General features: G+C 34.7%; 1 protein-coding gene across 1 annotated transcript in view; it reads left to right on the forward strand.

Moving 5' to 3' along the window:
• The window catches only part of PIGK (phosphatidylinositol glycan anchor biosynthesis class K), a 136,173-nt gene that overhangs the window by 92,026 nt on the left and 28,422 nt on the right, over positions 1-15,725 (forward strand). Inside the window, exon 10 of the mRNA XM_030865976.2 lies at positions 5,769-5,853. Coding sequence (XP_030721836.1) covers positions 5,769-5,853 — 85 coding nt within the window. The remainder of the gene's footprint in view (positions 1-5,768; positions 5,854-15,725) is intronic.

The raw sequence follows: 15,725 nt of genomic DNA on the forward strand, positions 1-15,725 counted from the left end.
TTCCTTCTCTCTTTTCTTCTGAGCCGTGTGGCTGACAGGGTCTTGGTGCTCCGGCCAGGTGTCAGGCCAGAGCCTCTGAGGTGGGAGAGCTGAGTTCAGGACATTGGTCTACCAGAGACCTCCTGGCTCCAAGTAATATTAAACGGCTAAAGCTCTCCCAGAGATCTCCATCTCAGTGCAAAGACCCAGCTCCATTCAATGACCAGCAAGCTACAGTGCTGGACACCCTGTGCCAGACAACTAGCAAGACAGGAACATGACCACACCCATTAGCAGAGAGGCTGCCTGAAATCATAATCAGTTCACAGACACCCCAAAACACACCACGTGGACCTGCCCACCAGAAAGACAAGATCCAGCCTCATCCACCAGAACACAGGCACCAGTCCCTTCTACCAGGAAGGCTACACAACCCACTGAACCAACTTTAGGCTCTGGGGGCAGACACCAAAAACAACAGGAACTACTAACCTGCAGTCTGTGAAAGGGAGACCCCAAACACAGTAAGTTAAACAAAATGAGAAGACAGAGAAATGTGCAGCAGATGAAGGAGCAAGGTAAAAACCCACCAGACCAAACAAATGAAGAGGAAATAGGCAGTCTACCTGAAAAAGAACTCAGAGTGATGATAGTAAGGATGATCCAAAATCTTGGAAATAGAATGGAGAAAATACAAGAAAAGTTTAAAAGAACCTAGAAGAACTAAAGAGCCAACAAACAATGATGAACAACACAATAAATGAAATTAAAAATTCTCTAGAAGGAATCAGTAGCAGAATAACTGAGGCAGAGAACGGATAAGTGACCTGGAAGATAAAATAGTGGACATAACTACTGTAGAGCAGAATAAAGAAAAAAGAATGAAAAGAATTGCGGACAGTCTCAGAGACCTCTAGGACAACATAAATGCACCAACATTTGAATTATAGGGGTCCCAGAAGAAGAAGAGAAAAAGAAAGGGCCTGAGAAAATATTTGAAGAGATTATAGTTGAAAACTTCCCTAATACGGGAAAGGAAATAGTTAACCAAGTCTGCGAAGCACAAAGTCCCATACAGGATAAATCCAAGGAGAAGCATGCAAAGACACATATTAATCAAACTCTCAAAAATTAAATACAAAAAAAAATATTAAAAGCAGCAAGGGAGAAACAACAAATAACTTATGAGGGAATCCCCATAAGGTTATCAGCTGATCTTTAAGCAGAAACTCTTCAAGCCAGAAGGGAGTGGCAGGACATATTTAGAGTGATGAAAGGGAAGAACCTACAACCAAGATTACTCTACCCTGCAAGGATCTCATTCAGATTTGATGGAGAAATTAACACTTTTACAGACAAGCAAAAGCTAAGAGAATTCACCATCAAATCAGCTTTACAACAAATGCTAAGGGAACTTCTCTAGGCAGGAAACACAAGAGAAGGAAAAGATCTATAATAACAAACCCCAAACAATTAATAAAATAGCAATAGGATTATACATATCGATAACTACCTTACATGTAAATGGGTTAAATGCTTCAACCAAAAGACATAGACTGGCTGAATGGACACAAAAACAAGACCCGTATATATGCTGTCTACAAGAGAGCCACTTCAGACCTAGGGACACATGCAGACTGCTAGTGAGGGGATGGAAAAAAATTGTCCATGCAGATGGAAATCAAAAGAAAGCTGGAGTAGCAATTCTCATATCAGACAAAATAGACTTTAAAATAAAGACTATTACAAGAGACAAAGAAGGACACAACATAATGATCAAGGGATCAATCCAAGAAGATATAACAACTGTAAATATTTATGCACCCAACATAGGAGCACCTCAATACATAAGGCAAATGCTAACAGCCGTAAAAGGGGAAATCGACAGGAACACAATCATAGTAGGGGCCTTTAACACCCCACTTTCACCAATGGACAGATAATCCAAAATGAAAATAAAAAAGGAAACACAAGCTTTAAATGATACATTAAACAAGATGGACTTAATTTTATTTTTAGGACATTCCATCCAAAAACAACAATACCTTTCTTCTGAAGTGCCCATGGAACATTCTCCAGGTTAAATCATATCTTGGGTCACAAATCAAGCCCTGGTAAATTTAAGACAATTGAAATCGTATCAAGTATCTTTTCCGACCACAATGTTATGAGACTAGATATCAATTACTGGAAAAAAATCTGTAAAGTAGTTGTTACAAAAAATTTTAAACTCATTCATTTTCCTCATTTTCTTTTGTTTTATTTTTTCTGAACCATTTGAAAGTAAGTTGCAGATATCATGACAGTTCACATCTAAACACTTCAGTATGCATCAACCAAGAATAGGTTTGAAATTTTTCTTTTCTTTTTTTGGTCACACACAGCTTGAGGGATCTTAGTTCCCCAAAAAGGGACCAAACCCGGCCCCAGCAGTGAAAGTGCTGAGTCCTAACCACTGGACCGCTAGGGAATTCCTTTGAAAATTTTCTAAACAACTGCAAGACTTTTTTTTTTAAAACATTTTTATTGGAGTATAATTGCTTTACAATGGTGTGTTAGTTTCTGCTTTATAACAAAGTGAATCAGCTATACATATACATATATCCCCATATCTCTTCCCTCTTGCGTCTCCCTCCCTCCCTATCCCACTCCTCTAGGTGGTCACAAAGCACCAAGCTGATCTCCCTGTGCTATGTGGCTGCTTCCCACTAGCTATCTATTTTACATTTGGTAGTGTTATATATGTCCATTGCCACTCTCTCACTTTGTCCCAGCTTACCCTTCCCCCTCCCCGTGTCCTCAAGTCCATTCTCTACGTCTGTGTCTTTATTCCTGTCGTGCCCCTAGGTTCTTCAGAACCATTTTTTTTTTTTTTAGATTCCATATATATGTGTTAGCATATGGTATTTGTTTTTCTCTTTCTGACTTACGTCACTCTGTATGACAGACTCTAGGTCCATCCACCTCACTATAAATAACTCAATTTCGTTTCTTTTTATGGCTGAATAATATTCCACTGTATATATGTGCCACATCTTCTTTATCCATTCATCTGTCGAAGGACACTTAGGTAGCTTCCATGTCCTGGCTATTGTAAATAGAGCTGCAGTGAACACTGTGGTACATGACTCTTTTCGAATTATGGTTTTCTCAGGTTATATGCTCAGTAGTGGGATTGCTGGGTCATATGGTAGTTCTATTTTTAGTTTTTTAAGGAACCACCATACTGTTCTCCATTTACATTCCCATCAACAGTGAAAAGTGCTCGCTTTTCTCCAACCTTCTCCAGCATTTAGTGTTTGTAGATTTTTTGAGGATGGCCATTCTTACTGGTGTGAGGTGATACCTCATTGTAATTTTGATTTGCATTTCTCTAATGATTAGTGATGTTGAGCATGCTTTCATGTGTCTGTTGGCAATCTGTATATCTTCTTTGGAGAAATGTGTATTTAGGTCTTCTGCCCATTTTTGGATTGGGTTGTTTGTTTTTGATATTGAGCTGCATGAGCTGCTTGAAAATTTTGGAGATTAATCCTTTGTCAGTTGCTTCATTTGCAAATATTTTCTCCCATTCTGAGGGTTCTCTTTTCGTCTTGTTTATGGTTTCCTTTGCTGTGCAAAAACTTTTAAGTTTCATTAGGTTCCTATAATATATTTTTGATACAAATCTTTTCAAGTATATGATTTACAAAAATTTTCTCCCATTTTTGGGGTTTTTTCACTTTCTTGGTAGTGTCCTTTGAAGCACAAAAATTTTTAATTTTGATAATATTCACTATATCTATTTTCCTTTTGTTGCTTGGTATATGTTTTATATACCTAAAAATGTAGAGAGACTTTTTAAATGTACATTGTGAAATATTTAAAAATAATGTGGGTTTTTTGGTCAATGAATATTTATTTTATTTTTAATTGTGGTAATATATACTGTATTAGTTTGCCAGGCTGGCTGCCATAACAAAGTACCACAGACTGAGTGGCTTAAGCAATGGAAATTTATTTCCTCACAATTATGGAATCCAGAAGTCCAAGGTCAAGGTGCTGGCAGGATTGTTTTCTTATAAGGCCTCTCTTGTTGACTTATAGATGGTCAAATCTTCTCCTGGTATTTACTTTGTCTTTCTCTGCATCCTAGTTTCTTGTAAGGACACTGTCATATTGGGTTAGGACCTACCCTAATGACCTCATTTAACCTTAATCATCTTTTTAAAGATCCTGTCTCCAATTACAGTCACATTCTGAGGTACTCAACGTTAGGGCTTCAACGTATGAGTTTTGAGGGGACACAGTTCAGCCCACAGCATATACAAAACATAAAATTGACCATTTAAACCCTTTTAAAGTATGCAGTTCAGTGGCATTAAGTATGTTAACATTATCCTGTAACCATCACCACCAACTATCTCCAGAATTTTTATCACCTTTTAATACTGAAATTGTACCCATTAAACAGTAATTCCCCTTTCTCCCCTCCTTTGCCCCTGGAAACCACTGTTCTACTTTCTGTCTATATAAAACAATGTTTTAAGACAGTTTTTTTCATCATTAGTGAGAGTCTTCAAAGTTCCCCCAAATTAATTATTTTTATGCTAATCTGCAAAGTATGCACAAACTTTTACCTAGCTAAGAGGTTTCTTATACTCTTATATACAAAATTTTGTCCTTATTTGTATATCTGCCTTTTTACTGGGAGAGATTCCAGATTTCTCATCATCAGATTCTTAACTACAGCCCTGGAGACTTATACTAGTCTTGTTTTATTATTTTTCAAGATAATTCAATGTTTCAATTTTTTAATTTGATTTTAAGTTGATAAGGTGATGTGTAGTTTACAGTAATAAAAGGTAAGTGAAAGTTTAAATGTGTTTCGGTCTTATTGTTTTGTAATCTAATGAATCTAATGTTTATTTGCTATTTTGAAAAGGGTCAATACTTTTTTCAGAATATTTTTTCTAATTCTCTTCATTTGGGGAGATTTTATTTTTTATTCCTACTCTGCACTTTACTGTTTTATACCTTGTTAGGTATGTGTTGTATCAACTCTGCATCTCATTGTAAATATAGATATTAAAGAAAATATTTTCCATGTAGAATAACCTCTCAGAATTATTGTTGTCTTCGCTTTATTCATACATTCATTCAGCAAACATTTATTGAGTATAATATGGTAAACATTGGATATACAAAGAAGAATAAGACATAATTTTTGTCTTCAAGGAGGTAAAAAATGTACCTAGATGCATCTAAATAAATTATTATATTTGAAAGAAGAGTAAAGAAAGAAGGAGTTGTGGTTGGTCCAAACAGGAAACACAGTGGAGAAACTCAGAATCATGGAGATGCCAAGCCCACGGGCAGGTGACCACTAGTTGGAATGGCTGAAACTATTGACTTGGACGTAGAGAAGGAGTTGCTGGAGATGAGGCTTGAATGGTTGGAGCCAGGTTTTGAAGACCTTTATTTAAATACTATGATAAAAAGCATATGCAGTGAACATGGAGTTCTTAAGCATTTTTAAGTCTCAGAGTGAAAAACAGGATCTGAGACTATTAGGTGATGTTAGCTACTCTTATTAAATAGTAATTAAATGCAATCTGAATGTATTCATGGTTATGTCATTTAAAAATTGTCATTAGGTGTTTTTTCATAGATTATTGACAAATACTGCTTATTTCAGAATCTCATATTGATATATATTTTTAATATATTTCATATTTGGCATATTTAAACATTTGGCATATTTAAAAATAATATTTACCTTGGCTTTGTGTTTCTTAATTTTTTTCCAGCTATAAGAAAGACCTGATGGATGAGGAACTAATGGAACCTCTGAAATATGCTGAACAACTTCCTGTAGCTCAGATAATACACCAGGTTTGCTTTCCATTTTGTTCTTTTGAAAGAAACAATAATTTTAATCTCTGAAAAGTAATTGCTTTTGTTAGGTTTTTCAGAATCAGTGTGCTATAGCTGAAAGGCATTCCAGGCCGCCTAGCCCTATTTAGACTCCACCTATTACAGTTGGAAATCTCATTCAAAGCACAATATTAAAAGGCTACTTGCTGTGTAACAGTAGAATTCTTGCTTATATAAAATACAGGGTAGAATCAGAATTATCTTTTGCGCATTACTTAACAAGTGTTAATTTCAGAGAACGCTCATTTGCACCATTGTATATGGTACTTGTTAGTGGCAAAGAAAAAGTTGAAAAAATATCATTTGGTATAATTTTTTTGAGTAGCTAAAATGAAAAAGCAGTCTCTCCCTACTTCCTCTGCCCCACCCCATTATCACCTCTTGTAAAGTATCATTCTAAATGTCATGTGGGTAATTTTTTCATTTCCAATTTTAATGACTCTATCATCCCTTTTACATAACTGTAATCTTAAAGAAGGCAGTGTGGTAAGTTTTTAAACTTAGATTTGGTACCGTAATTTTGACAGCATATAAAGTCTGCCCTGCTGGACTAGAATCGAAGAATTTTAAAAGTGATCTGTTGGTGAGAGTTATGGCCTTTAGACTTACCAGATTTTTCGGAGGCTATAGATTATGGGAAATATTAAAAGCCCTTAAATGTCAGAATTTGTCAGAATTTTCATGAATGTTAATTATTATTATGAGTTTTTCTTTATGTCTTTGCCAATCAAAAGAATTTTTATTTAGCAGATATGGATTGATTAGAAGTTCCAGGTTGAGTTTATTAAAAGAAACAGGCTTTTACTTTAAAATGTTGGCTATATAGATCTTTTCATTGACATTAAAATTGAATATTAAAATTCTATGAGAAATTACCAAAAATGGTAAGAAATTTGCCCCTTTTGGTAGCCTATCTGTGGTTGGTAATCAGGTCCACTTATATGTCAGGAATTCCCTGGTGTTGTCAGAGCTTAAATGACCTAACAGGCTGCAAATGTCACATTTAAAATTCTGTCTTCATGCCTGACTCTCAGCATGAATGAATTAAACAGCAGAGCAGGCAGCAAGTCAGTATGTTCTTAATAGTCAGAGTGAGCAATGAAACAGTTTGTGGTTTGTTCAGAATAGGTAAATAGAATCTGCCCAGAACAGTTCACCTAGAATAAAATCTGAAATAGGAAACAAGAGTTAACCTTTAAGATGGTTGACCAGATGAAATGTCAGTCACATTTTTACAGCTTGAGTGAACCAATAAACTGTGGTTTATGTAAGAGCTGCATTTTGCTATTATATACTATATAAATTCAAAGATGAAAATCTTTGACCCTGGTGAAAATTTTTATGATGATATTCTTGGCATTATAAGAAGCTATATTAATTTTAACACTGAATTATTAAACATTATAATGAAATTTTTGTAGTAACTGAATTTATAAAATTTTAATTTTAAGATACATGATAGAAATTTATTTTTTTTATTGAATAAAATTAATTTTGTTCTCAGGAGGTAATCAGGAAAGATCATTGTTAAACCAGACTCTTATAATCTGTTCCTCTTGTTATGTTCCTTTATTGACAGTACTACAACTTTGGAACTGTTACCATTTTCTGTCCAAGTGATGTTTAAGAAACATATGAGTTATGTTACTAGAAGTTTACTTATAAGTGGATTATTTGAAAGTGGTTTTTTCCCCTAAGAGAATAGTAATAATACATGTAATAATTAGGTTCAGCCAATCCCACGAAACTTTTAAATATGTAATATATTTAAATTATAGCATTATTGTAGTATATATCTAAGCTCCACCTATAATAATAGTATGTTTTTATACTATAAGTAAATATTTTTTCTTCTAATCTTGAATCATGCTTTACCTATGCCTGTTTTGGAGCATGTGTCATTTTTATTTGAAATAATGTTATTTATTCACATGTCTTATAGATATATTTGATTGTCTTTCTGGATGTCCTTGATTTCTTGATATTCTTTTCAGCATCTAGCCTTGTGCCATGTATGTATATATCTGAATGGATGGATATATATATTTAATGGTATAGTGAGAGCCATATTATCTTTTTTCCCTACTACCCAGCCATCAGAAGCTGGGGCCTCTCACTGGTGGCACAGTTTAGGAGCTGAAGGAGAGAAGGAACAGGGTCAGAGGCTGTAACATGAGGAGCAACTTGAGAAATAGCAGAGAGAGAGGAATGTATCTCAGTCATTTGAGTAATTAATTTCTTGTGTATGTTACTTAAACGGCATTTTACAATGAGGAGGTAGGCAAGATTTCAGTATTACCATTTCATATTGCCAAATTATTTACCTCTTTTTAGGGGTCCTAGCAACATGATTGCACATCTAGGAAACCCAAGACACTCAAGTTACAAACAGTAGAATTAATAAGAGAATCTGGTGAGATAGCCAGCTATAAGATGAATAAAACTGGTAGCTTCTCTATATATGCAATAACTACACAGGATGGAAATGGGAAAAATGTTCTTTTTTAAAAAAAATAAATTTATTTATTTATTTATGGCTGCGTTGGGTCTTTGTTGCTGTGCACGGGCTTTCTCTAGTTGCGGTGAGCGGGGGCTATTCTTAATTGCGGTGTGCTGGCTTCTCATTGCGGTGGCTTCTCTTTTTGAGGAGCACGGGTTCTAGGCACGCGGGCTTCAGTAGTTGTGGCATGCAGACTTAGTAGTTGTGGCTCACAGGCTGTAGAGCACAGGCTCAGTAGTTGTTGTGCAGGGGCTTAGGTGCTCTGCGGCATGTGGGATCTTCCCGGACCAGGGCTTGAACCTGTGTTCCCTGCACTGGCAGGCAGATTCTTAACCACTGCGCCACCAAGGGAGTCCCAAGATGGGAAAAATTTTCTTTCACAATGAAAGGAACTATAAAATACTTAGGAGTAAATTTATCAAGTAAACCATAGGCCCTGTAGTGTAAGAATTGTGGAAACATACCGTGTTTCATAAGCAGAAAGTTATACCAAATATTTGATGGGGCAGAGAACTTAATATCATAAAAGTATCATTTCTCCCAAATTAGCAGTTCTAATTAGAATAGAAGCAAGTTTTTTTTTTTAATGTTAGAAAACAAAAATGACCACATAGTTCATGTGGAAGAACAAATATCCAGTAATAGCCAAAGAAGGTATATAAAAAGAGAGAAAACACAGCCACTAGAATTATATAGTTATGTATGGACAAAGGAATAGACAAATGGATTAATGGAATACAATGAAAGAGTGAATTTCAAACTTTATTTATTATAATTGACAATAAGAAATACATTTTACATACATAATGACCCTTGATATATGTGTTTGTATGTGTATGTTAAAAATCAGAATTAAAAGTATTATGAAACATTAGCCCTTATTACATATGATGCACACTATTTTCTTTTTCTATTTTTTAAATGGCAAATAAAACATACTAAATTGATTTCAAAAGCAACAAATATTCCTGATCCGTGGCTTGAAAAACACTAGAACAGAGAATCCAGAGAAAAAAATTTATTATGTTTGATCATTAGATATATGATTAAGATGATTTGTATTTCAGTAGGAAAACAGTTACACTTCTATTTCATACTATGTAATACAAAATAAATTTTGTGTAAAGACTTAAAGTAAAATAAATAAATAAAATATTTAGAAGAAAGTTTAGGCAACTGCATTTTTAATCTAGAAGTAGGGAAGAACTTCTTAAAGAACACACAAATGCGGAAGATATGTTCAGCACCATAAAAATTCAATATTTTATATAACACAAGATACCACAATGTTAAAAGACTAATGTTAGAATCAAGACAAAATGTTTACAAAGAAACAGTAGTAAACTGGTTAATATCTAAAATATACACAGAATTCTTAGAAGTTTATTAAAAACAACTCAGAAAAAAAAAGAGATGAAAAACAGTTTAGAAAAAAAAAACAACAAAGAGATGAAAAGCAGTTCAGAAAAAAAAAACAAAGAGATGAAAAGCAGTTCAGAAAAGAGCAAACTTAAATGGCCAATGAATGAAAAGAAAGCCTAAAACTCAGTAAGGAAGTGCACATTACCAATTCAGTAAAATTATTATATGCCCTTCAAATTGGCAGAAATTAAAATCACATTTTGGAAAACAGTTTGGCAGTTCCTCAAAAGGTTAAACATAGATTTACCATGTGACCCATTGATTCCAACCTAAGTATATAAAAACATGCATCCACATAGAAACTTGTACATGAATGATCATCGCAACATTATTCATAATAGCCAATAATTGGAAACAACACAAGTGTCCATCAACTAATGGATGAATAAAATATAGTACATCCATACAGTGGACCATTGTTCAGTGATAAAAGGGAATGAAGTACCGATACATACTACAACATGGTGAACCTTGAAAACAAACAGTGTGTTAAGTTAAAGTCTGTCATAAAAGACCACACATTGTATGGTTCAATTCGTGTGAAATGTCCAGAATAGGCAAATCTAGAGAGACAGAAAGTAGATTAGTGATTGTCTAAGACTAGGATGAGGTGGGGGAATGAGGAATGACTTCTAAATGGGTATAGGGTTTCTTTTTTTTGAGTGATAAAAATGTTCTAAACTTGGTGGTGATCATTGTGTAGCTCTGTGAATATACTAAAACCATTGAACCGTACACTTTAAAAGGGTGAATTTCATAGTGTATTAATTATATTTCAATCAAAATGTTTTAAAAATTAAAATCACCCATTTCTGGCAGAGATGCTATGAGAAAGATACTTGTATACCTTCTTGGTAGATATCTGAATTATTCCTACCTTTTTAAAAGGCCATCTTGCAACATCTACTCACATTTAATGTATATACCCTTCAACCCAATGGTTCCACTTGTGAGAATATAGCCCATAGTGGTAATATATGAATAAAAGTACTAACATATAAGAATCTCAGTGCAATGATAATTTATAGCAGCGTTACTTGTGGCCACAACAAATTGGAAACGATGTGAATGCCCCTCAGCACAGTTGATATATAGTGCGTACGATTTTCAGAAGCCACAAATCAGTAGAGCAAATACATGTTTTTCCATATTTTCTTATAATTGCACTTTTTTTTTATCAACTAACCTCTTATCCCTCCTCCTCTTTCTGCCTAATGGTAGAAAATGTAGTCACTTACACCTAGTATTTTCTCCCTTTTCCACTCCTTCCTGGGATGATGGAATCACAGCTTAGGTAGTAGGGGGTAGTTGACGTGGCTTCATGGCACTGAGAGATTCATGGTGTTCCTCCACTGAGATATACTGTAATATTGTATAGTTTTGGATTGGCATCTACCTCTTCTGATAATTGCTGAGTTGGCCATGTGCACGGCACATCTGTTAATATTTTACACACCATCTCTTCACATAGTTGCATAGCTCTAGTAATGTTGGAGGAAGAGAACAGAGTACGCAATGAGAAAGGCCAGCTTCTCATTTGCTGTCATTCCTTCTCTATCCACTTCCTCTATTCTCTATCCTCTTCTGTCTTCTGACTTTCTCACTTTTCTTTCTTGTCCCTTTCCCCCATTTTCCTCTATTTTGTTCTCATAAGCTAAAGTTATATGAATTCTTCCCCCATGTTGGTGAGTGTTGTTAGTATTTTCATTGGAAAGTGAATTAAGTACAGTGTCTGATACATAGTACACACTGGATAAATATGGAGACCTTTGTTGAGGTTAGGGATCTGGCATGCTGGCAGAAAAGAGAGTTAAGAGTTCTCTAAAGGTCACAAAGAACTTGTGGCAGACCTGTTTATGATACTCAGGTTCCTTTCATAGCCAACAGTGGTGGCATTTATTAAACATCTCGGAGGAGGTGTGCAGATCGTAGGGTTCATTATACTAACAATTCAGGCAACCTAGTGGTCTTGCAGCAACACAGCAAAAGCATAAACTGCATGGAAAGGCATAACTTGCAGCTACTGATGAAGGGAGCATCACTTCACATGAAAGTACAACTATTCCTTTTAAGGATACATCAAGTTAGGACGTAGAATATTACTGGGAAGGCAGGTACAGAACTATCTTACTGAGACAGGTACGGAGAGAAGTGTATGATTTTCCCATATAAGTAATTTTACATTTACTTCAGACATGTTAATTTTAAAATTAAGCCACTTTAAAAGATAGCTTAAATTTACTCTTAAGATTTGAAATATGTGACTATACTGTGGTCTTTTGTGGTAAGTTGGTATTTTTTCTTCTTTGTGAAAAGAATTGCATGCAGATGGGTCAGAAAACTTTTCCCTTTTTTTAATTAGTAGGCTCATTTTACTTTAATTTGTAAACATAAAAAGTTGATAAGCACCATGTAGAGTTTATTGAATTATAAAATGGTGACAACTAGGGATTTAAAAAAATAACCAGACACAAGTCTTTTAAAAAAGAAATTAGTATGTAGTTAAGAGTAGTATATTAGTCTCAAATACAGATGTTACTTAAACTTCCTTTTTAAAAAATTAAAATACTTTAGAAATGTACTGAAAAATGAAAAGGTCAGTAATGAATGTATAATTTATCATAACAGTTTTCCTTTAGTGTCATCTAGTTAAGCATGTGTTTTATTTTTTAAAATTTTGTGTCAAGAATCAATTTTAGTTAGCTCTGGCAGATATTAAAATGTTTAGGCTTGTACTGTTTAGATATACAAAGTGCCACTGATACAAAATGTAGGTAAGTCTTATGTGCAGAATAGATAGTACAAATCACCTAGCTAGCCTAGAAACCCCGGTATGTATATGGATTATATAAATGATAAAGATCACATCACAGATCAGTGAGAAATTAAAGGATTATTCAATAAATAATGCTGGGACAGTTAATTAAGTATTTGCAGGGGGCAGGGAAGACTTGATTCTTGCTTTATAACATGTGGAAAAAAGTAAATTCTAATTGGATTATAGATCAATGCAAAAAATGGAAAATATCAAAACTATACATTGGTAAATATTTGTTGGAAAGGAATTTCTAAGCATGAAAATAATGGCAAAAACTTCACGGAAAATTGATATATTTTACTTTGTACAAATGTAAAACTTACGTACATCAAAACAAAAAGGCAAATATCAAAGTGGAAAACTATTTTCCTCACAGAATTAACATCTTTACATATAAAGAGCTTTTACAAAGAGATAAGGAAAAAACTTAACTCTTCAGTGGAAAAGGAGCAAAGAACATATACAGACATGCCTCAAAAGTTGAAATAAAGATGGCTAATAAACTGATGAAAACATGTTAATATTCATTAATGATTTAAGAATTATTCATTTCAACCATAAAGTACCATTTTAAAAAATCTCTTAGATTAGCAAATATATGAAAAGTAGTAATACTCAGTAACAACAAAACACACACACTGCTGGAGAGGAGTGTAAATTAGTACAAAGTGAGGACAGTGTGGTAATTTGTACCAAAATTTGTAAATACGTTTATGAACTATTTAGACATGACTGATTGAATACACATTTATTCTCCTTCCTGAAAAGCCCTACTAAAGTGACAGTAAAGACATAAAAATATATAAATCCCGTAAGACAAAGAAAATGGAAGAGGAGAGAATAGCAGAAAAATTGGAAGAAGAAATTGGAAGAAAAATGGAAGAAGAAAAATAATTGAAAAATTGGAAGAAGAAAAATAGTTGAACAAATGGTAACCAACTTGGCAGAGTGGACAAGCTGCACCCTAACTTCCATCATGGGGGAGATCTGTAAGAACAAGCCATTTGTACTGCAGAACCTTGGGAAAGCAGGCACCAGGCACCTCAAAGGTTGCGTGCAAAGAGAACTCCCAGTGTCCTTCTCCTGTTTAGTTCTCAAAACACTGGCATCCAGGCTTATATTCTATCAGGCAGAAGATTGGAGAATTCCTCCCTGAGGATACTAGTCCAATAGAAAAATATTGTGCATTTTGACATTTGCAGGACCCCAGTTTAATAGCCAAGTCCCAGTCTGTTCACCCCACTGGTAAGCCCAGTGGTTGATAAGTGCTGTTAATACATAAAGATCTTATGATCAGTGTTTTACTTCCTCACTCTTAACTATGAAGATACAACCAAGGATCATTAAACTTTTGGGGAGTGTCTTCATTATGAAAGACAAAGCTCAAAATAAGCAAATGGAAAAAGTGAGGTTCTCCCCGCCCTTTTCCCCTAAACGAACACATTTAGTTAGACTGACCAAGATTATAGAAGAAAAAAATTAGCAAACTCAAGAATGAAGAGGGGGCATCATTAGAACCCTTTCAGAAATCAAAAGGATTATAAGTAAAGGTTATGAAGACCTTTATCCAACAAATTAGACAACTTAGGTGAAATGGACAAATTCCTAGAAACATTCAAATGTTAAAACTGATTCAAAAAGAAATAGAAAAGCTAAATAGACTTTTATCAAGTTAAGCAATTGAATTTGTAAATTAAAATTTTACCACAAAGAAAAGTCTGGCCTCTGATGGCATCACTGGAGAATTCTATCAAACATTTAAGTAAAAAATGATACAGAGTCTCAGAAAACTGAGGAGGAGAAAACACTTCCCAACTTATTTTATGAGGTTAGTATACCCTGGTATCAAAGACATCACGAGACAAGAAAACCACAGATCAACATCCCTCGCGAACATAGGCACAAAACCATAACAGTGTTGGCAACAGGAACAAGAGACAACTTGTATATGATCAAATATCTAGTCTGTGGCAAAGCCAAGATTTGAACCTGAGCATTTTAGCACTGGAGGCTTTGCTCTTATATACTGGACTGTGCTGTGCTATGAAAGCAGCAAAGATATGGTGTGAACTCTGTAAGTATGAACTGAATTTAAACCTCCAATGTGTCTGTCTGTTCTTGGTCCTGATGATTATTGTGCTCATTTGTGAAATTAAACTTATCTTACTATCTCAGCCTGTTCCTATATTAAACAAGCATAAATATGCATGATTTAAACATCTTGATTAGAGAGTTTTTAGTAGATGCGTTCCTGGGATTTAAGATATGTGAGAGATTCATTCTGGGTATCAACATCATGAAACAATTTTATCTTCTTTATTAATTCAAGACCCTTTACTAAGGCAAAGGCTAGGTGTAAACAAAGGCACAAACCGGTGTATGCTTTAAAAAACTTTAACATACTCCAGTGAATATTTTGTCTTGACAGAGGTATATTATCCACTTTTTCCCCACTGTGTTCTTATCCATATTCCATGCTTTTCCTGGATCCCCCAGTTTCAGTTATATGGCTTCTTACAAATCCTTTAATATTTTAATAAGATTAGTAGATTGTAAAATCTATATTTTTTAATGCATCTCTGCAGGGTACATGGTGATGATATAGTGTAACCTATTCTCTTTCATTCACACAAGCTGCCCAAAAGATTACTATAGAGCTATGTATCCATTAAAGATTCAGTTTACTGGAAAGAAGTACTGGAGTGTGTCCCATCAGGCCTTGGCTTATAACATGGAAGGTTATCTTGCAAAATTTTGTTTCATCTATGCTTTGTTTTTCCTTTTTAATCCTAGAGGTAATTTTTTTTTTTTCTAGTACAACCAGTCCATATAGTTCCTGGTATGTCCATTGTTTTGCTTTGGGGTACTCTTGGCATTTGAATGGGACCATTCTTTCATTGTACAAGACTGGTCTCTGCATCACAGGATTTTTGGCATCCCTGGTCCTTCCAAACACTGGTTGCCATTAGTACTCCTCACTCATTCATTGTGATACCATACCAAACAATGCACTCACCTTTTCTGAATTCCTCCCCTCCCATGGAGGGCAGTACTACCTCAGGTTGAGTACCACTGCAGGTAATTACTTGC

The sequence above is a fragment of the Globicephala melas genome, chromosome 1 (assembly GCF_963455315.2).
Source record: "Globicephala melas chromosome 1, mGloMel1.2, whole genome shotgun sequence".
NCBI lineage: Eukaryota > Metazoa > Chordata > Mammalia > Artiodactyla > Delphinidae > Globicephala > Globicephala melas.